Source organism: Trichomycterus rosablanca, chromosome 9 (genome assembly GCF_030014385.1).
Source record: "Trichomycterus rosablanca isolate fTriRos1 chromosome 9, fTriRos1.hap1, whole genome shotgun sequence".
Lineage (NCBI taxonomy): Eukaryota > Metazoa > Chordata > Actinopteri > Siluriformes > Trichomycteridae > Trichomycterus > Trichomycterus rosablanca.
This window is the reverse complement of record NC_085996.1, coordinates 23,182,040-23,203,542: the sequence shown is the minus strand read 5'-3', so window position 1 is coordinate 23,203,542 and position 21,503 is coordinate 23,182,040. Positions and strand designations below refer to the sequence as shown.

The 21,503-nt window shown below is 36.1% G+C and overlaps 2 protein-coding genes across 2 annotated transcripts; both read right to left on the bottom strand.

Annotated features, from left to right (window-relative positions):
• Positions 1-2,291: 2,291 nt before the first annotated feature.
• On the bottom strand, positions 2,292-3,941 carry LOC134320854 (pancreas/duodenum homeobox protein 1-like). The gene is made up of 2 exons (XM_063002487.1): positions 3,629-3,941; positions 2,292-2,560 (listed from the first exon to the last, which is right to left on the bottom strand). The coding sequence occupies exons 1-2, from the start codon at positions 3,939-3,941 to the stop codon at positions 2,292-2,294; spliced, it is 582 nt and encodes a 193-aa protein (XP_062858557.1).
• Positions 3,942-9,158: 5,217 nt separating this feature from the next.
• gsx2 (GS homeobox 2) lies at positions 9,159-11,176 on the bottom strand. Its single transcript, XM_063001266.1, has 2 exons — positions 10,778-11,176; positions 9,159-9,983 (listed from the first exon to the last, which is right to left on the bottom strand). Exons 1-2 carry the CDS (start codon positions 11,145-11,147, stop codon positions 9,652-9,654), a joined length of 702 nt encoding a protein of 233 aa, XP_062857336.1. The 5' UTR covers positions 11,148-11,176; the 3' UTR covers positions 9,159-9,651.
• Between the last annotated feature and the right edge of the window lie 10,327 nt (positions 11,177-21,503).

Sequence of the window (21,503 nt, the reverse complement as noted above, 5' to 3'; positions counted from 1 at the left end):
AACAACTTATTATATCATATTATATTATATTATTATTTAAAGCCACAACGGATAACATAAATGATTTTTTTCAACTGTCACTTTTTAAATGACTTAAGTAACCTGTGAGAAAAATGATTATACAATTATATTAGTATTCAGTTAAAGATTAGAAATGAAATGAAAGATTTATTTCCAAGTAAATAACCTTTATCATCAGTTTCATTAACTACATCAATATGCAATGTTTTTGAAAAGCATTTCATTTGGGAAAACAGTTGCTCTCTGCTGCAGAAGTTAAAGTTACGATCCTATGAAAAAAGTATTTGTTTCTTTCCAATTTCTTTCATTTTTGCATAGTTTTCACACTTGTTTCATTAAAACTACTAAAGCATCAAACTACTTTTAATATGGGACAAAGATACACAATTTTATAAATGATAATTTATAAAGAAAGAAAATTCTGCACCTTAAACAGCAGTCCATGCTTGAAAACCCTCAAATTAACCCGTCAAACAATTTTTCAAAAAAGAGTAGGACAAAATTCCTCCACAATGATGTAAAAAACTGATCACAAGTTATCACAAAGTTTCATTGCAGTTGTTACTGCCAAGGATGACGCAACCAGTTATTAGGTTTAGAAGAGCAATTACCTTTTTAGATGGGTTATATAAGTTTTAAATAAATCAGTATCTATTAATGGAAGTATCGTCTAAAAGTTACATTTCGTGTTTACTTATGTTGTCTTCATATTAAAACTAGTTGGAAGATCTCAAACTTTTATATGTGATAAGTTAGCAAAAAAAGAGTAAAAGTGAGTAGAGAATGCTTTTTCACAACAGTGTATTCTAAAAAATTCTATTTTGTTTTGTTTAGTTTGACTCTCACAATTCTCAGAATAAGTGAATTATGTTTGTATGTTATACCTGTATGTCTGTATGTTATACCATAAGATCTAAAACCAAAAATACAAGGTGTGCAAACAAGTGTCTTTAAGGGTAAATAGATTTTCTTAAATGCCATGATAGCAAACAAGCAGTGATGTAACCATTTGTCCAAACAGAGGGGAGGGCGAGGGCATGAATCAGCAAACAAGACCAGGAAGTTGCTTCTCAGAGCAAAACCTGATTTAAAAAAACCGCAAAAATAACATTTACAGAATTGTTTACTTACAAGAACTTCACAATAACGTCCAACAGCTACTATATCAACACCCTCTTGATAAACAATAGCACAGGCCTATAGGAAACAATCTAATATCTGGAATAGAGTATGTATCCAGCTACCCATGTTAGAGAAAGAGGAGAACAAAAAAATTAAAAGTAAAGTTCAGATAAGATATAACTGGCTTCAAAGGACAAATCAAGTGAACTGATACAAGCCCATATCAGAGGGTGTAACTCTGAGTCATAGGAAGGCATAATTTACCACCGCTTTATCCTGGCCGGTTCAGTAGCACTCGGGATTTGAACCCTGGATCCCAGCAGTAGTGTGCTAGTGTAATTTACCACTGCACCGCCTGAGTGCCTAATCAATTAATTATTTTTTTATTTTTTTATTTTTTTTTTATTGATTTTATTATTATTTATTAAAAATAGCCTTTTTGTTTGCTGACATTCTACTTATTACAGATTTACCATCATAAACACCTCTATGGAAGCATGTATAACAATTTCTTATATAATGTGGGTTCAATATCTTATCAATTGTTTGCATTATTTAATCACTACAAAAAGCAACATAAACTCTCAGTGATCTTTTTTTTTCACTCGACATGGATCTGTTAAATATACAAGAATAAAATACAAGCTTAATACAGTAATGTTTTTGGTACAATCACATAATGTAAAATTCTCAATGTCAAATCCTTCACTTGATCTAATAAAAAGTATTTATCATATTTAACTGTTTTGTTTTGTTTACCATTTTCAATTAAACAAAACATTTTGCCTTCTAGGTCTACCAAAATGATCAGTGACTAACAAAACTGTTGTGTGCATGCTTTTATGGATATACCCAGGTAGGAGATATAAATGATTTTATACATATCAAAAATCATCAATTGTAATAATTAATTACAAAGTTTAACAATCCATCATGTGTATGCCACAGTGTAAATATTACAAACAAAAATGTATGTTTCAATAATGTTTGACTGGTCAATAAAGCTGACACATTAACGTTTTAAAACAATAAATACATTGTTGTCGTGTTAAGATTCTGGCTGAACAGTTTTCTCCACAGATCCAACACAATAAACACATTGATATACAAAATGTAAAAACTATTGGTTTCCAAAAATGTGTTGTGGCTTATGTGTTGACCCCTTCTACCTGGAGCTCTTGGCAATGGGAGCCTCTGTGTTTTTTCGCCTCCTCCTTTTTCCACTTCATACGCCTGTTTTGAAACCAGATTTTAATGTGGCGCTCAGTGAGGTTAAGGCTAGTGGCCAGTTCATACCTCCGTGGCCTAGAGATGTATCTGTTGAAGAGAAACTCTTTCTCCAACTCCAGCAGCTGTGACCTGCTGTATGCTGTGCGGCTCCGCTTCTGCTCATCCAGGTCATCACAGAGAAAACCACCTGCAGGGTACATGCTCTTTTAAACAGCAAGTAATATTCATAAGACATTTTCATTTTAGGACATCTGACATCTCTTTGATTATTTTACCAAAGTATGAACCTAACAAACTTTTGACCAGCTTTTTTAAAGAACAGAAAAAATTATAGCTTATCTTTCCTAAGCACTTGCTTTTTAACAGAACAATTACATATGATGCTGAATCTGTAAAATTAAATATTACAATAAGCATCTTGGGGCAGCACAGTGGTGCAGTGGGTAACACTGTTGTCTTACAGCAAGAAGGGCCTGGGTTTGATTTCCCGCCTAGGCAGCTAGGATTCTTTCAGTGTCTGGGGTTTCCTCTATGCGCTCTGGTTTCCTCCCACAACTTTAAAGACATGCAACTGGAGCCATAAAATTGCCCTAAGTGCGTGTGTGTGTGTGTGTGTGTGTGATTGTGTGTATGTGTCTGCCCTGTGATAGACTTGCGACCTCTCTGAGGTGTCTCCTGTCTTTTGCCCAATGAATCAGACCCATCTCGAACTTGACCAGGATAAAAAGGGGTTCAACAGACAATTAATGAATAAATAAATTAATGTGCATCTTAGAGTCTGGCAAGAGAGTATTAATATAGACAGACACTGGGCACCTTCACTGCAGATTGAAAATTACAAATTCCATTTTTCCTTGTACTGTTCTTTTAGCATGTCATAATGTATTTATTTTTTATTCATTTATTTCAATATATATCTTTTTAATTTACATAGTACTTTAAATTACTGCAAACTACACATCTTTACCTAATTTTTATTAAATCTAGAGTTTCTAATTGAGCATTTAACTGTTTTGGTGTCACATACAGTACCAAATAAAGTTTTGTCGTGTCAAATTAACACGTTGTAATTATTAAACACATTTCAGCAGTGAAGTTTGCTAAAACATCTTCTGTGTGGCTAAGTCAACTGTCAATATACAGAGTTACACGTTTTACAAGTTTATGCAGAGGATGGAGTTTTCCATAGCTGAGAAACACTGGTGCAGAAAGAACTTGCTTGGCATGAAGCTCGACTGCTCGAGGAGTTTCCTACCTGGTGTCTGGCAGGTTTGAGATCTTGAGGCTCTCATCCACGCAAAGGCCATGTGAGGCGCAGTCTCGTCTCTCCTCAAATGGTACCCATCAGCCAGGTGGTCTTCCATCCTTTGATACTTTGGGGAGTTCGCATGCTGACACGATGGCAGCTCGTAGGGTGCAAAGTCTTTCTCCTGACAGGTGAGCTCTGCGTTACTGTATGATTCTGGATACGGTACCTGTGAATATCGACAGGCCGGCGGCTCATGATCCACACTGTTCGGGTGCTGAGACTCAAAATCTCCATTATGATACCCATCCACTGTGTCCATGTCCCTGCCGGAGAAAGCACTCTGACTCAGGCAGGTGTGTGCCGCTGTGTGTACACACCTGAGGGCCGCAATCTGAGGCGCAGCGCTGTGTTCCTGCAGCGGTCACGTGGCTGTCAGCGTGCATGATGGACGGATTGTTAATTGCGCCAGTTTGGCTAAAGTGCATTTAATATTTGCTCTTCTGGGCAAGGCCGCTGCTGCATGGCACGTTAAACAGTTTGTCCTCTGTACACTTTTTTCATAAGGGTTTCCTGGTTAAAACAACAAGTTTACTTTTTGCCTTCATAGTCAGGTTTACTGACTCTAATTCATAATGTGCAATATTTAAATGAGTTAAAGCCCATGCGAATACACTTTAGAAACGTCTATAGACCTGTTCATTCATGTAATCATGTAATCATTGCCTGGTCTAATGAATCTTACATTTGGGTCTGTTATTACAAGTGGGTACAAGTGGGTAACTGCAAATATTTAATACAAACTTTCGGTTATTTAAGTTATCCATAAATCAATCAATCAAACAATAAATAAATTAATTCATTCATTCATAAATTCAATTTTTGATTTGTTTATTAATTTATTCACTCAATAATGTATTTGTTTATCCGTTAATTGAATCATTTGTTTGCTTATCTTATGTATCCTGAACAGGGTGCCATTCGATCAAAAGGTGTCAGTTATTTACATTTACTTAAACACCGTGTTCAGTGTAGTCAACCCATATTCTGGAAAGTTTTTGCAATGAAAGAAAGTCACAATACTGCACATATAAAAGAAAAAAGGGACCCAAACCCAGTCCAGTGAACAGCTGCAGACTCATTGTGCCACCCCAAATGTTCATTGACCACTAGAAAGGCTACAAGGTTTTTTAATTCAGGTGAAATGTTTTTCCGTTTGATGAGCCATGGTGACAATTCTGCTGAATCAGATAATCTTTTGAATCACAAATGTTATTCTGAAGTGGTTTAACTCTTAATCATTGTTTCGAACCACTTGTAATGGTTCTCCTAAAATATATATTTAAAAACATTCAATTTTATTTAGGAGTACTATAGTTAATACAATGTGTTGAGATTATTTTTATCGTTAGGAAACTTCTTGGCATCATATTATTTTTTATGTATAAACTTTTTGTATGTTAAAAATCTCAGCAATAGGTAAGAATAATACAGCTACTATAAAATGTTATATATGTAAATGTACCAGTAATGCATTAATATTAATGCAGCACTTAAAAAAAGTTGAGCAGATTTTATGCTTTAAGTAGCAAACGTACCTGTCAATACAACTGGTTGAACTGTCTGCAAGTTTAAAGCTAAGAGAGTTTAAAGGTAAGTCAAAATTTGTTGCATGTAATTGATGTTTCATGACAAAATATATTAGAGAAGAATTTATTCTAATCAACACAGAGATGTAAGCTTATAAGCATTTTAACAAGTCAAACAACCTTAAGCATAAAGACTAAACAGCTCCAGGTAAATGTGTTTGCTGTCTAGCCAATGTGACTTACATTTAGACGTAAATATTATTCATTATTATATAATTGTGAGTTCACAGGAGCGACCATTGTGACTTTTGGTCATTAAAGAATATGCTGCAAATAGCTTATTAGTTTTATCTGTAATTGCCGTCAGTGCACCAATGTAATTACTTTGTGGTGTCTGAATACTTTGTTATCGCACTGATTTTTTATGAACATTTATTTGTTTACGCTTCTAGATGCATATTTTGTTCATGTTATTCAGCCAATAAAGATTGTGTTTCTATTTAAAGCTGATACATTACTAAATAAAAACGAGATTATGACTTTATAAAAAACGTTATAAAAAACATTTTATTTTACCCAATGATTTTGCCATTTTAGGGCTGTTAAGTCAGGATTGAGTTAATATATTGGGTATTAATATTATTGCAATATATGATCCCATTCATGTTTATTCTCTTTTTGGAAGGACTGTACATTATAATCCACTTTTAGCCCACCCTTGATAATCTAATTTAGTGGGCACATTACAAAGAGGCTGTAAGTACTGAAAAGCTGTCACCCGTCAGACAGGAGAAAAGCCTGTCATTCTGCAGCGTCCCACAAAAGCGCTCAACCCATATTGTGCACTGACCAAATTCCCACTAAATTAAATCACCCTACTCAACACTCGTGAGACACGTGTCCTCATTAGAAGCCATTCTTTTGCGTTTAGAACTTACAACTGTTATAAACTGTTTCATGTGGCCCAAATAACCCTAAAAAGCATATCTTTAATAGGGAAGGAATAATAATAATAAGAATAATAAGAATAATATGAATATGTAAATATGCCAATGAATAATATAAATAATATGAACAATAAGATAAATAAATGTTTATGGCCCTAAAAAGTAACTTAAAAGCAGCTGCAGTCGTTTGAAAACGACCCCTAATTCTTTTTTGTTATGCAAAAAGTGCACACAATAGAAAGTGTTGTGATTGATAAGTTGCATTTCTGTAATACTTGATCTCCTAGACAACAAGTACTCAAGCTTTGCCCCATGCTGTAAATAAACTAAAATGCCATGACATCAAATTACATTGTACAAATTTAGTGTGATCTCTTTGGCCTTCATTTGCATTTGACTGCTAGACTGAAAAAAATGCAACTGCGGTTAAGTACAGGGAATAAAAATTGAACACACCAATTATGACCAATAATTTGATCTTCTGTAATATTTGGTCTCAAAACTTGAGCAAACCTTGACCCACGCTGCAAATGAACTGAAACGCCATGACATCAAATTATATACAATTTATGACCTTTTTAGTTTTCATTTGCTTTTAAAGGTTTGAACGAGTGCAGTTCATTTCAGTAACCTATAAGTGATAAAAAATAAAGAGGCCATTTTTAAATACCCAGGCATACACGGGAAAAGTAATAGTAGTAATAGTAGTAATAGTAGTAATAATAATAATAATAATAATAATAATAATAATAATAATGCATTCTTGCTGATTAGTTAGATTAGATAATTGCGTATTTTTGCAGTGTTTAAAATAACGGACATACATTCACAGATTGGCATTAAAAACTTCCATTGTCGGACCGTTCAAACAGTACCGTGGTCTTTTACTCTCACACCTGCAAGGGGTGACGTCTAATTCGATTAATAGGAAATTCAATATATATTCATTAGGTGGCTTTCCCTCTATAATATATGATCGTCAGCGGGACGTAAAAGGAGTCTATTGATTGTGGCTCTGAAAAGACCTGCGTGGGACTGCAACTTCACCTGCTTCCCCTCTCAATTAGGAATCTATCCCAAACTCTGACGCAAAGCGAGTTAAATTAAGCGTTCACTAATTTGCTATCTCGTCCCTCCCGCGTAATCCCCCCACCTGTTTTTTTTCAGCGTGTCCCCTTCAATTTAGGCCGAGCTGAAAGGTTCCAATAGGGCTTAATGAAACAGTGACTAAATCGTTCTCTCTTGCTCGCTTTCCCAGTGGAAGCCATGGTGAAAAGACCCGGAGCTGGGCGCTCTGTCGGGGGTCCGTCGGCTAAAGGCGAGTTCCTGGCAGGACAATCTAACCTGTCAAAGCCTTTGGCCAACTCTTCATAGCCCTTTTCTCCCCCTCCGTGGTTTTGAAGGAATTGCTACATAAACGACCCCAACGTGGGACAGAAACCGTAATTAAACTCCTTTTGGATTAACTTAACACGAGGGACAACGCTGGACTGAAAAGCACATAAAGAGGGGGGCTCAGAGATCAGTCTCTATTATACACACTATCACCTGGATTCTGAGAAAGAAACTTTTACAAGCCTTTTGTGTTCTTAAAACAGGAACTGTTTAAACCTATGGTGAGCCATTAGGACTGGGAAATCTGTAGAAAGGCATAAGATTTAAATGATTATTCAGACTAAACCCACACATATATCAAATAAACCTTCTAAAGACTTAGAAATCCATATTTACCTTTTATTTAGACATAATTTGTGACTATGCATATTTTTATATTATATTTATATTATATTAATTGTATATTATATTTATATTATGTTAACTTGCTGTTTATTAACCCACTTTTGGTGAGCTTTTATGTTTTATGATTGTTTCGGATGAAACATTATTAATTTAATATTTGAACTATAGTTTTTTAGTGATTAATGTTATTTACCTAAAGGGTAGTATACTTGGGTGCACTTTTTAAAATTAAACTTAGTTTATAAAATCTTTAAACTTGTAAGAACTGTGCAATCATTTGAGAAGCTTATTTATTTTGTTCACTTAAAATGTACATAGGCCTGTACAATTACACAATATTTATCCTAAAAGGATGCTTAAATATTCAGCACCTTTCCTATTTTTGGTCTAATTGAATGTTATAATACACTGAAAATACGCTATTTATATTGGTCACAATATGAGAAACTGGAAAATACCCGACATTTGTATGTCGAAGCATAATGAATGGTTGAGAGACTGTGTGTGCTTTTTCTTAAAGTGTTCGATACGTGTTCTGCATTTAAATAGGTGTTTTTTGTTTTGATCCCAGACAGGACAAGTAATCAACAAATAATGGTCACAAACTGCAAAATCTCCTTAACTAAAGCGCATCTAAGCTTAGGCTTACTATAGTCTCGTTCTTTGTCAAGAGCTTGCTATTAAAAAGATCTTAACAGAAATATGAGGATGTATATGAGCTGTTGTCCTCAAGTGTTGATTTGGGTTACTGGACGGGATGCCACGCAATTGCTTCACTATATCAGTAAGTTTAGGATTATAATAATATTATAATAATATGAGCGTGATCTACACTATATGGACAAAAATATTGGAACACCCCGTGTAATTATTGAATTCTTGTGTTTCAGCCACAATAATTGCCAACAGGTGTAATAAATCAATTATATAAGGGAACTTGATTGCTTGCAACTGAACTGTATTCAGTTTCAGCATGACCAGCATGTTCCCCTGTGCACAAAGCAAAATCCAGTTCCCTGCACAGAGCTCTGACCTCAGCCATATAAATGCTCTTTTGACTGATAAAGCACAAATTCTCGCAGATATACTTCAAAGTCTTGTGAGAAGCAATTCTATTGTATCAAAAGGACGTCACAACCATTTGTTCTTGAAATAGAATATCCAGCAAGTCCAGCAATACTTTTGGCCATAGTGTAATGTGTATAAAACTGAGAAACAAGGCTCATGAACACATGTACAAATTGGGTCGTGCGCAACTGCACATACCTGTGTTTTATTTAAATAAATACACATTTTGCTTATTATTAACATCCGTGTAAACAAAATAATCACAACTTTTCATTCATACAACACAGGCTTAAAACCCCACTGACTATTTACAGCGCGCAATAGACTGCGCAAATGGAATAAAAATGTATTACATCTATGGATTGAAGGACTGTCAGGTTGTTTCACACATGGAATATACACAAAAAAAGCAGCACTATTGTAGTAAACCCAAACAGCTCCTCACTGTTGAATGCAGACCATAAGTCCAGATGGACACTAATACTGTGAGAATTATTTTAACAAATTGGGTATTTACATCACACTGGGGAGTCTTACACTTGCTGTACGTTTTAAGAGAGGATAGTGAACAACCACTACATCTATGTACTGTCTTCTGAAAACACCGAATTTCGGAAGACTAAGTGCTAGTTACAGTTCTATATCGTGATCATTAAGAATGTATTAGTCTCTCTTGCTGTTAAGCGGTCTAAAGATCTTTTTCCTCCATGGTTGAGGCTGGAGACAGGGATTCCTCATCCTCTGATCGTGGGTAGGGTGCATGGCTTCCAGAACACTTGCAGCCCGAGTGCAAACTCCGCTGCGACCCTTTGCCCTCCTTCTTGTGTTTGACGCGCCGGTTCTGGAACCAGATCTTCACCTGTTTCTCTGACAAGTTGAGGTAGGTGGCGATCTCGATCCTGCGCAGGCGCGACAGGTACATGTTGGAGGAGAACTCACGCTCAAGTTCCAGGAGCTGTGTGCTAGTGAAGGCCGTGCGCATGCGCTTGCCGTTGTGACCGTGACCGTTGTCTGACGCACCTGCAGGTAAAAAAATGTAAAGTAAAATGATTGTATATATATATATATATATATATATATATATATATATATATATATATATATATATAATTTATTCAATTTAAATATAGATTTTTGTTTTTGTTGGACTATGTGAATGCACTTTTAATTCGGTCTTTCAACAAAACAGCCCACCCCAACAAAACAAACTAAACAAAACAAACGAAAAACATAATTTGCCTTGCCTCCATCTATTGCATCTGTAGTAAACTCAAATGTTTCTTTTAATTTACTAATGTCAAATGTGCACACATTTTTTAAATGCAACAATTGGTTTGATGTGATTTATTTTTTATTTATAAATTAAACACATCAAGTAAACCTTCTTTACAACCAATCATTTAAAACTGAATTTAGTATAGAAATATTTGTAGTGGTAAGTGGATACATTACAAATAATGTGGATAGAATAATTTCTTCTTTTATTGAGATTTTCTTATGTCAAACCAAAACACTCGGGGCTATTTTTCAATTAAGTATTCACATTGTAGCCCACATTAAGAATACAGTATAATAAAGAAGATATATAAAAAAAACTGTTTCTAAAGTATCATTTTGGCAAGAGTAACATTTTACATGAATAAAAATACAATAAAAAAACATATTGTGTATATTTGACAAGTGCACTTTTTATGCGCACACATGCGTTATCTATTCAGAAATAAAAGTTGCATAAGCTGTATGTGCACACTAATGTCAGTTATGTCTGGAAGTTTGCTGCATGCGTGTCATGTAATGCGCCTATCCTCCCTTACCTATGGACAGACAGTGGTACCTCCGCGGGTCAGTGACGCTGTAGGTGGGGGGTGTGCAGACAGCATGCCCCGGATGCGCCAGTGCGGAGTTGTGTTGCTGAGTAAGTCGTTGGCAGTATGATGCATCTGCGCTTGGGAATCCTGGAGCCTTCAGGAGCGGCAGGCCAGCCCGGGGAGAGTGCACATGTGAGGCGACACACAGCGGACATACGCAAAAGGTGCCGCTTTTCCGGGATGGACACACGGGCGCGGGGACACCCATCACACCTGGGGTGTGCATGCTGATAGGGATAAAGAAGTCCTGCGCCGTATGCTCCGTTCTCGCCGTGTCCTTGACGATCAGAGAGTCAACGTAAAAAGACCTGGACATGATTTCTTGTGATTCTGGGCAGAATACGAAGAAGTATTTGCTCTCTTCTGAAGCCCTTGGGAGCTGAGAAGGTGCTTATGTTTGATGGTTTAACAAAAGGGAGCAAGGAGAGGGCCGGCCCTAACGTCACCCACGGACAGCGGGGCTTTAGTCTCGCCCATGACCCATAACACGTGATGCCCGAGTGCACCACCAATCAGAACTCTGACCGTCCAGTTGGGTTACTTCTTGGCTAATGTTTCGTTGGCACAGAAACACTTCATCTTGCCCTACTGATGAAAGATATTATAGTATAGTGCTGTGAAAAGTAATTGCCTGACCAATTTCTTCTTTTTCTGCATATTTTACACCCATATGTTTCAGATCATGAAACGACATTCAACATTAGACTAAGATATCCCAGTTACACATAAAATGAGAAATGTATTTATTAAAGAAAAAATTATGTTCAGCCCTGCCTGGCTACGTAAAAAATACCCCTGCCCCAAAATCAACCAGTTAAGCAAATTAGGGTTCAGTTTCGCCACAACCAGGCATGATTATTGCCAGCCCTGTTGTTTTTAAACATCACTTAAATAGAGTCTGTCTGGCAAAGTGAAGCAGGCTAGAAGGTCTGAAAAAGCAGCACATAATGCCATGTTCTAAATTCTAAAATTCAAAAACCAATTTCAATGAGTCATTGAAATATACCAGTTCAAAAAGGATCACACATCCAGTGCTAAGGCTCTGGGACTGCAGTGAACCACAGTGAAAGGCATTATACACAAATGGAGAAAACTTTGAACAGTGTTGATCACACATCCAGTGCTAAGGCTCTGGGACTGCAGTGAACCACAGTGAAAGGCATTATACACAAATGGAGAAAACTTTGAACAGTGTTGAACATACACAGAAATGGCCAGCCAACCAAAATTTCACCAGGAACGCATCAACCCCTCAATTAAGAGGTCACAAAAGAACCCTGCACCTTTCCTAACATTTCAGTTCTTGACTTGACAGGCACATTTCTCCATAACAGTTTTTAACTGTTTAAACGTTTAAAATGCTTCACTTAACATTTCCCTTAAACTCAGCATTTCCCTTAAACTCAACGTTTCCCTTAAATGCAACGTTTCCCTTAAACTCAACGTTTCCTTTAAGCTCAATGTTTCCCTTAAACTCAACATTTCCCTCAAACACAATGTTTCCCTTGAGCTTTCTTTAAACTCAATGTTTCCCTTGAACTCAACATTTCCCTCAAACACAATGTTCCCTTAAGCTGAACCTTTCCCCTGAACTCAACGTTTCCTTTAAACTCAACATTTTCTTTAAACTCAATGTTTTGCTTGAACTTAGCGTTTACCTTGAACTCAACATTTCCTTTAATCTTAACATTTCCCTTAAACTCAATGTTTCCCTTGAACTCCACATTTCCTTTAAACTCAACGATTCCCTTAAACTGAACGATTCACTTAAACTCAACTTTTCTTTTAAACTCAACGTTTCCCTTAAACTCCACATTTCCTCAAACTCAACATTTCCCTAAACTCAACGCTTTACTTCTTCTGTGCTGAAAGTCATACAGATATATAGAGGAGTCCATGGTTGTTGAGTGGTAGCACAGGGTTTAAAGAATTAGATCGTTTGTTACACTTTGGAATTGGCATCAGATTACATTTTTTTACCTGCCTAAGTCAAGTTAAATAAGCTTGATATACCACAAAGGGTGTCAAAACTGTTGTATGTGGCACAGTTGCGATTGTTCAATTTTTTTTAAGTTAATGACATTTAAAGTAACTTTACCTTAACATTTGCAACAAAATGTTATTGTATATAGTATACTGCATATGTTGTGTTTACTTATTTTTAACTGAAGAAAATCAGTAAATTGGCCAGTGGTGTTCAAACTCCTATCTAAGCTTTGGCTTTGCAATGCATGCTATATAAAATAACAGTAGCGTGATCAGAGTCATGGGTCTTACCTAATTATTTTATTGTACAGATGTTTAAGTTCCACAAATTAATATTCATTATTATAATTGGTTTAACATTTTATTAATATTACACACTTACTTACACACACACACACACCCACACACACACACACACACCCACACACACACCCACACACACACACACACACACACCCACCCACCCACACCCACCCACACCCACCCACACCCACCCACACACCCACCCACACCCACCCACACACCCACAATGTAGATTATTTTTCTGGTTTAAACTGTCTAGGCAGCACGGTGGCTAAGTGGGTACACTGTAAGCCCGGATAAGTTCAATCTACTTAAAAAATTTGAGGAAACCGGTTGCCTTAAAAAAGTTAAGTAATGTATAATGAAAACTTGAGTTAGCATAACTTAAAACATTAAGTTATTACACCTAAAAGGCAAATTGATTAAACTTTCTTTTTTTTGTTATACCAACTGCTTTTCCCAATAATTCTACTTAATATCTTGAGCTCAATGGAAAAAACTATAGATTTTTTCTTAGTTTTCATGTTAATTACATTTTAAATATGAATTACAAATGTTTATAGAGAAACAGACACAATTATAAAATTATTTTTCTTTATTTCACTTCAGAAGTATTTACTTAAAATGCAACATGTCAAGAAGATATCTTAAAAACTGTACAAACTGTATATAAAGTTCTGATGAAACACAAACAGCTCCTCACAGTAACCATGAACCTGTAAAACAACACAAAGAAACAAGAAACAGAAGTATTAAAATTACAACATTAATAGCATTAATTTAAGGATTAAAATAAAGCAGGCCAGCACACTCTTTGCTTCGTATAAAGGCTAGCATGCTAGCATGTATCCTAAATACGGCAAATAAAGCAGCGCTGTTTGATTATTTATTTAGTGTCAACATTAAGATCATTTATTTTAAACAAAATTGTTAAGTAAAGTACAACACTTACCAAAATTAGACGGAAGATGAAAAAGCCCATCAGACTGGTGTACATGCTACTCAAAAATAGCATAATGAGGAAGAAAATGTTTGTCCACTTAGTTTAACAAAGGTTCCACTTCACAAAAGACATTTCAGGAAGACAAGTTTACTTTTGCAAAAAGCCTTCAATGAAAAGTAAAAAGTAATTTGCAACAACAGGTTTCAAAAGTTAAAACAAATGGCTGCCTGATTCACCAACAGCAAGCTGAAAAAAGGCGGACTTACATGTAAATGGGGGCGTTTTTCTGTTTAATTACCTTAACTTAACTTTTTTAAGTTAATCTGATAGAAAAGTAATTTTTTTTGGTTTAGTAAACTTAAATCTTTTAGCACATTTAAATGTGTACTCAAATTAGTACAATGTACTCTGCATTTTATAGTAGAGCAAAAAAACTTAAATAATTTATGTATGTTGTACTAAAAATGTTTGATTAAATATAAAGTCCGGGCTTACAGTGTAGCACTGTCGCCTCACAGCAAGAAGGTCCTGGGTTCGATCCCCAGGTGGGGCGTGTCTGGGTCCTTTCTGTGTGGAGTTTGCATGTTCTCCCCGTGGGTTTACTCCGGGTGCTCCAGTTTTCTCCCACAGTTCAAAGACATGCAAATGAGATGAATTTGAGACACTACATTGTCCATGACTGTGTTTGATATAACCTTGTGAACTGATGAATCTTGTGTAATGAGCAATACCGTTCCTGTCATGAATGTAACCAAAGTGTAAAACATGACGTTAAAATCCTTTTAAACAAACAAACATTAAACTGTCCCTATTGTAGTTGAGTGGATAAATAAATTTGCCCTGGTTAAGGTGTATTCCTGACTTACGTTTGCAGCTGTGCTCGACTCACCTTGACCCTGAAGCCGTTATTCAAGATGAACAAATGAATGAATAAATGAATGAAAAAAATACAAAGATGGTCATCAGAGTCGATAAAAAGTTGTTGCTATTTAAACACACACACACGCACGCACGCACGCACAATCAGTAAAGCTGGACTGGGATTAACATTTGTAAAATGTAGTGGAGTGTGGGTGCGTGCAATTTGATACTGATTAGGATTCAATTAGAAAGCGTTTATTGTGAAGGTTTTAGGTTTGGAAAAAACAGACAGCTATTTCAGAAATGCACTAATCCCTCATCTTGTGACAATAATTAGGCGGTTTGATCTGCGCTTGGGTCAGCAAAGAGTTCACTTAGCACTCATGTGTGCTCTCTCACCAGTCTCCGCTCCCCCCGTATTTCTTAAACCTGAACAGGTTCAAACATTTTTACAGTTAAATAATCCAGTATTCCGGTTTAAATGTTTTACCTGAAGTGAGACACCACGTTGTTCAATCTTAAGTAACTATTAAAACCTGAAAAAAGCAAGCATAGATTGATGGCAATTATATCGATTCAAATTCTACTTCAAAACACATTAAAGTGTACAGAAAAGTCAAGGGTGTTTACACACATACATCCAATCAGAAATATTCAACCACCTCAAAAATAAAAATTTTGTTAATACTGCTATGTCAAAATTATTCAACCCCTATATAATACTGCTGATCATAAAACCTACTGGTAGTCTGTATGACCTAAAGTTGGGCTACAACATGATTAACCTACTGGGAACAGCCTCCCTCAATTCCTGTCAGCTGTGATGTGATATGTCATATATAAACACCACCCAGATTTAAGTGTTTAAGGTGTGTTGTATCCATTGTAAAACATATTGAGTTGAAATTCGGAAATATTCCACCACCCTCACCTTAAAAGATTTTAGATTTTATGGTCATGTGTGTAAAATTCAGTGGAAAAAGTACAAAAAGAAGTTTCAGTAAACAGAGAAAGAATATTTACTGATACACAATTTTGCTAACATTAATTGTTTTTTTTTTTGTTTAAATAAAAAACATTTTGTGCTCTTGACAAATGTTAATATGCACTATTTTTCAACCCCTACCTCAGTACTTGTTGAAACATCCTTTTCCCTTGATAACCTTTAAAAAGTGATTTAGTTAAGTGTTAACAAGCTTCTGACTCCCCTCTTGTGGAATCTTCAGCCATTCTTCTCATGCAAAAGCTTCCAGCTCATTGAGATTTTATAGCTATTGTGCTGCAACTTTGCTTTCTTTAAATCCAAGCAAAGATTTTCTTTGGTATTTAAATCTGAAGAATGGGACGGTGGACTTGTCCTACTGGAAAGTTCAACTATAACCAATATTTTATTTACACAACAGAAGGCACAACAATTCACTAAAATGCCTTGGTATTTATGTGAATTATTGATATAAGTAAAAAAGTCTAGACTACCAGTTCCTGAAGCAGAAACAACATTCCAACATCATTACTGACCCACCTCCATGCTTTACCATGGGGATAGTATTATTCAGGTCATAAGCCTCACCTTTCTTGTACCAGGCAAACTGCTGATTCATATGGCCAAGCAGTTCCAGTTTTGGTTCGTCACTCTGTAGAACTGGGACCCTGAACTCTGGAGGCCTACTCAGATAATTTCTGATGTATTACATTCAACGCTTCCTGAACTTTTTGGTCAAAAGTGGCATGTGTGGCATGAGTCCAGCCATGTCGTCCATGATTATTATGTAATGTTCTCATGGTTGTCTCTCACACATTTGTTCCAATCTTCATCAGATCATCCTGCACGTGGTCCTGATGAGATTGTTAAGGTCTCAGAATATGATTTCTCCCATGGCCAGGAAGGTTTTCTGCTGCGTCATATGGAACTTTGGGACATTACTCCCAGTGGTGTCTCTAGGAATGTTCAAGATCTTGGAAATCTTTTTATACCCCTTGCCCTCTTGCTCCTCTCCCAGCTTTTGTGACAGCTCCTTAGTTTTCAGCATGGTTGCAACACACCTTGAACACTTGAATCTTTGAATGATATTTATAAAACACTTCATAGCTAAAGCAAATGAATTGTGGTTATTGAGTTCCCAATGATTTTATATGTTAAATTTAAACTTTAAGTCATACAGACTAGCAATAGGTTTTAAGATCAGCAATATTATATAGAACTTGAACAAATGTGACATGGCAGTATTAACGAAACATTCTGTTGCTCTAAAATACTTTGCTGTGCCAGAGGTTTGAAGAACCACAAACAAAAGCAGATCAGGGTGCCAATCCATTGCAGGGCAGTAACAATTTTAGTGAAAAGAAATGACTGGATAATACATGGCAAACTATACAATAATATACAGGGTGTCCTTAAAGTCTGGACACATAGGAAATATCACTAACTATAACTAACTATATGTTTACTAAAATACTCACACATATTGCATTACAAATAGTGAAAACACATTGAAGATGTTATTGAATAATATTGTAATTAAATAAAATTTTAATAAAAATTTATTGAAAATATGCATTTTGCCTATGTGTCCAGACTTTAGGGACCCTGTATAACCTTATTTCTGGTCAGAGTCACAGTGTTCCAGAGGTTTGAAGAACCACAAACAAAGGCAGATCAGGGTGCCAATCCATTGCAGGGCATCACTCTCACATACTATTCACTCACTCACATGTACAGCATGTTTTTGAGGCTGACAGGTAACCAGTGTTGACCATATGCTCTACCAGCTGTACCACCTATATTGTCCTATTTTAATACTGTACTTGTAAATTATTAATACACACAAAATAAAACCATGTGGTTGTAAAATTAACAATACACATCTGCTTACAGGAGGTAAAGTGGCAAGATAAAGCAGACAAGTTAAAACTGCAATAAATCAACATTAATCACATTGAGTTTATAATGAGCAGCACATTATTAAACTGTAGGTCACGGGTCATGAATTTAATTGGTTTGGTTAAAGAGTAAATCCCAGTGTAATTCTCTTATACCTCGGTACTTTTTAGAAAGCAGTCAATCCATAACCCAGTATGTGGGAAGTACCTCCTCAAAAATGTTCATATTAAGGGTTCAGAAGATGTACCACAGTGGTATGAAGCTGAAGCCAATTTCAGTACCTCAGTAATTTCTAGGAATGCTAATAGACAGAAATAAATACTAAAAGACAGTATTATGAGGGGTCAAATCCAGTTTCCTGAAGCAGTACAGCACTCACACTACCTGCTTTAAAGTTATGCTGTCTTAAACAGTAGAGAGATATACGGACAGAGAGAGAGGGAGAGAGAGAGAATGAATGGTAAACCAGGCAGAATGATGCAGGCGCGCGTCCACATCAAACCACCCAAGCTTCATGGTTATTATTTTTTCTCTTCAATTCTCTCTGATAAAATGTCCTTTTCTATTCTGTAATCCTACAAACGAGAGTCTTTATGAGTCTGTAATGATCTTTGTAATTGCCAAGAGCGGTCAGGCCACGTGGAAGGGTTTAAGGGGATTTAGGCTGTTGGGTACCATGCGCACACTGTTACATCGCCATTACTTTCATAATTCAAGAGGAAAACAAGCCTTTTAAGGAGAAGCCTTTGATTCTATTTATTCTGCTCTAGGTGGTAGAGCTTCTGCCCTGTCCAGATTAATAAAATCTGGGAAAAAACATCGACATTTCCAAACATGAGTTCATTTTCAATCCCTGGTCAACACATTCACTTACTAACACTTAGGAGCTATTTAGTTTAAAGTAGCCGACTAACCTTCTGCTTGTTTGCTAGAGGTAAATTAAGACCGGAAAACCCAGAGGAGCCCTACACAGACATGGAGAGAACACAACACTTTGCATATAGAACCTGGTTTATTTATTTATTCACAGCCTTTTAGCATTCTAATTCTATTTAACTTAGTGGAACATTTGTTGTGCAATATCACCTGTGACATTTTAATTTTAAAATGTGCCTCTTTACATCATGTTATTTGTTTATGTAATGACATATACTGTATTAATAGCTAGTGCATAATGTTAAATGTTAAGCTCACTGTCAAAATGCCAAAGATCAAATCAAAAGTGCTTACATATTTATACAGTATTGTTCTGTTGAATACTCTGCACTGGGTGCCGGCCATGGCTCAAAATACCAGACAGTCCTTTAGTTATCATGAATAACATGACAGACACCAAAGACAACTATACAAATTACAAAACATTTTTATTGCATCTTAGCTGGGATGAATGTAAATATATCAAATATTCACGTACAGATGTATTATTAAGTATGTAACACTGTAGAGAGTCTTGATTGGTTTCAAATTAAAATAGTTGTAGAAGTGTAGTCATGCCTGACAGGCACTTTCAGATCGTGGGTCAATATTGATGACAAGCAGTTCTTGACTATTCTTAAATAAACGCAATTAATCAGTTAACGTCACTAACATCAAACATTCCGGCATATTTTTTGCTTTTATTATCATTGTACTACAAAATTGTACTACAGTTTTTCGTGGTCTGATGAAAAGGTTTAAAGTACAGTGGTACCTTGTAGCTCAACGTCCCTTAAACTCAAATTCTTTGAAACTCAACGCGAGAAATTTGTACCCTTAAACTCAACGTTTCCCTTAAACTCAACATGTTTAGTTTTTTATTTATTTATTTATTTAATTTTAAATTAACAATATACAGGCGCTGCGTTCACCGTTTGGCTTTATTGTATTTTTTATTGAATCCTAACTGTTTTCAATTATATTTCAGTGTTTTTTTATATTATATTTGTGTTATTTTCAGTGTATAAGTGTAAAAAACAACCCGATTATTTTACATTAGCCTAAAATATATGCAGTTCCACAGGACCATGGGACGCATTAACAGGTTTCCCATACATCCTTACGGGAAAAAATACCTTGAAACTCAACGCCTTTTAAACTCTATGCCACTCCCAGAACCAATTGACGTTGAGCTTCAAGGTTCCACTGTAATTATATTATTATCATTACATGCAATTCTTATTGCATCTTTATTGTCTAATTTACAAGAGGTAATTAAGTGTAAATACATCAGTAAAAGGGATGTGTAAAACCTATATAAAGACATAGCACAACACATAAATACAACAGAAGAATAACAAGTACTGTACATCAGAGGTGAGTAACCTATAAACGCAGGACAATGTGCTAGTCAGAAACAGAATTGCAGCATTCTTAGCGGATTCATAAACTTCCCGTGGGACATGAAGAAGTCCATCACTGCATTGTGTGTTGAGCATCGTTAACGTGTATCAACGCCTCCTTAAGAAAAAGTTGCATTGTGATTAATGGGGCCAGTATTTCCCCCCGTCCTGAGTAACCAGGCAACACGCGGTGAATACCGAAAACTGAAAGGAAACACTCAGGTTTTCAGTGTAGTGCTCAATAGCCAAGGGGGGAAAATGAACAATGATCCCACGGACAGCGCAATGGCGCGCACTGACTTTTCATTGCCAATTATCTCCTGTGTGTGAATAGCAGCTGCAGTGGCTGCACTTCACTTCAGCGTTTGAGATAGAGGGGGTGTTTGAGGGTTTGGGGGTGCCCCGTGTGTGTCAAAATCTAATTTATGTCTTAATGAATGATTCGATTTTTATGCAAAAGAGTTTAAGCCACACACTGGTATTTTTGGAAACCAAATGCAACTGTTGAGTAGGCGCATTGGGACTCCCTTTCTGGTGTAGGAGCCTGTGGTTTGGTCTCAAACAGCACTCCATTAAAATGAGAGCTCATTACATTCTATTTGGTTTTATCTTGGCTTTTTTCATGACTAAAAATATACATGTATTTAAATGCAATGACAGATCATACATACACCATCTAAAGTCTGAAATATCAACAAGAAATCTAATTTATCTGATGGACAACTTTATCCAAATCGACTAATTAAGACATCATGCAATTAAAGCAACTGATAGCCAATGATCTTCAACCATTAACCCTCTGATCTACAGTCCAGTACCTTAACCACTGTGCGTCTACTGCCCACACTTTAGGTCTACATTTGAACAGATTTATTCTGAATACTTGTTTTAGAGTATATACTATTAAGAACAGAACTGCAACTGCAGACATTTACAGATGTATTTCATATTTTGATGAAGTGCTTTCACAACCTTTTGAGAATATGGTGTCATATGGGATTCAACTTGTTTTGTCAGACAAGACCTCAAAACCTAAACTACACATGCAATTAGGAAAGCCAGATAGATAAATGCAAGCAGATTGGCTAAACACTGTATTCTCATGCTGTTTTTTTGTATTTCCACTAAGCATTTTTAAGAAGGCTGCCCATTTTTTCCATCACTTCCATCACTTATTAGAGCGCCTAGTGGATGACAAGGCTTTCCAAATGATTTGGCAAACATTTCTCACAAAGACAATATAGGCTAGGCAAGCAATAACCCTGCCAACTGTACTTCGCTGGATTTGCTAGAATAAAGGCCAGTACCTCTATAAGCTTTTAATCTGAGAGTCATATAGAGACTGTGTTTAGCAAAGCTGAATATATTGTATAGTGTTCT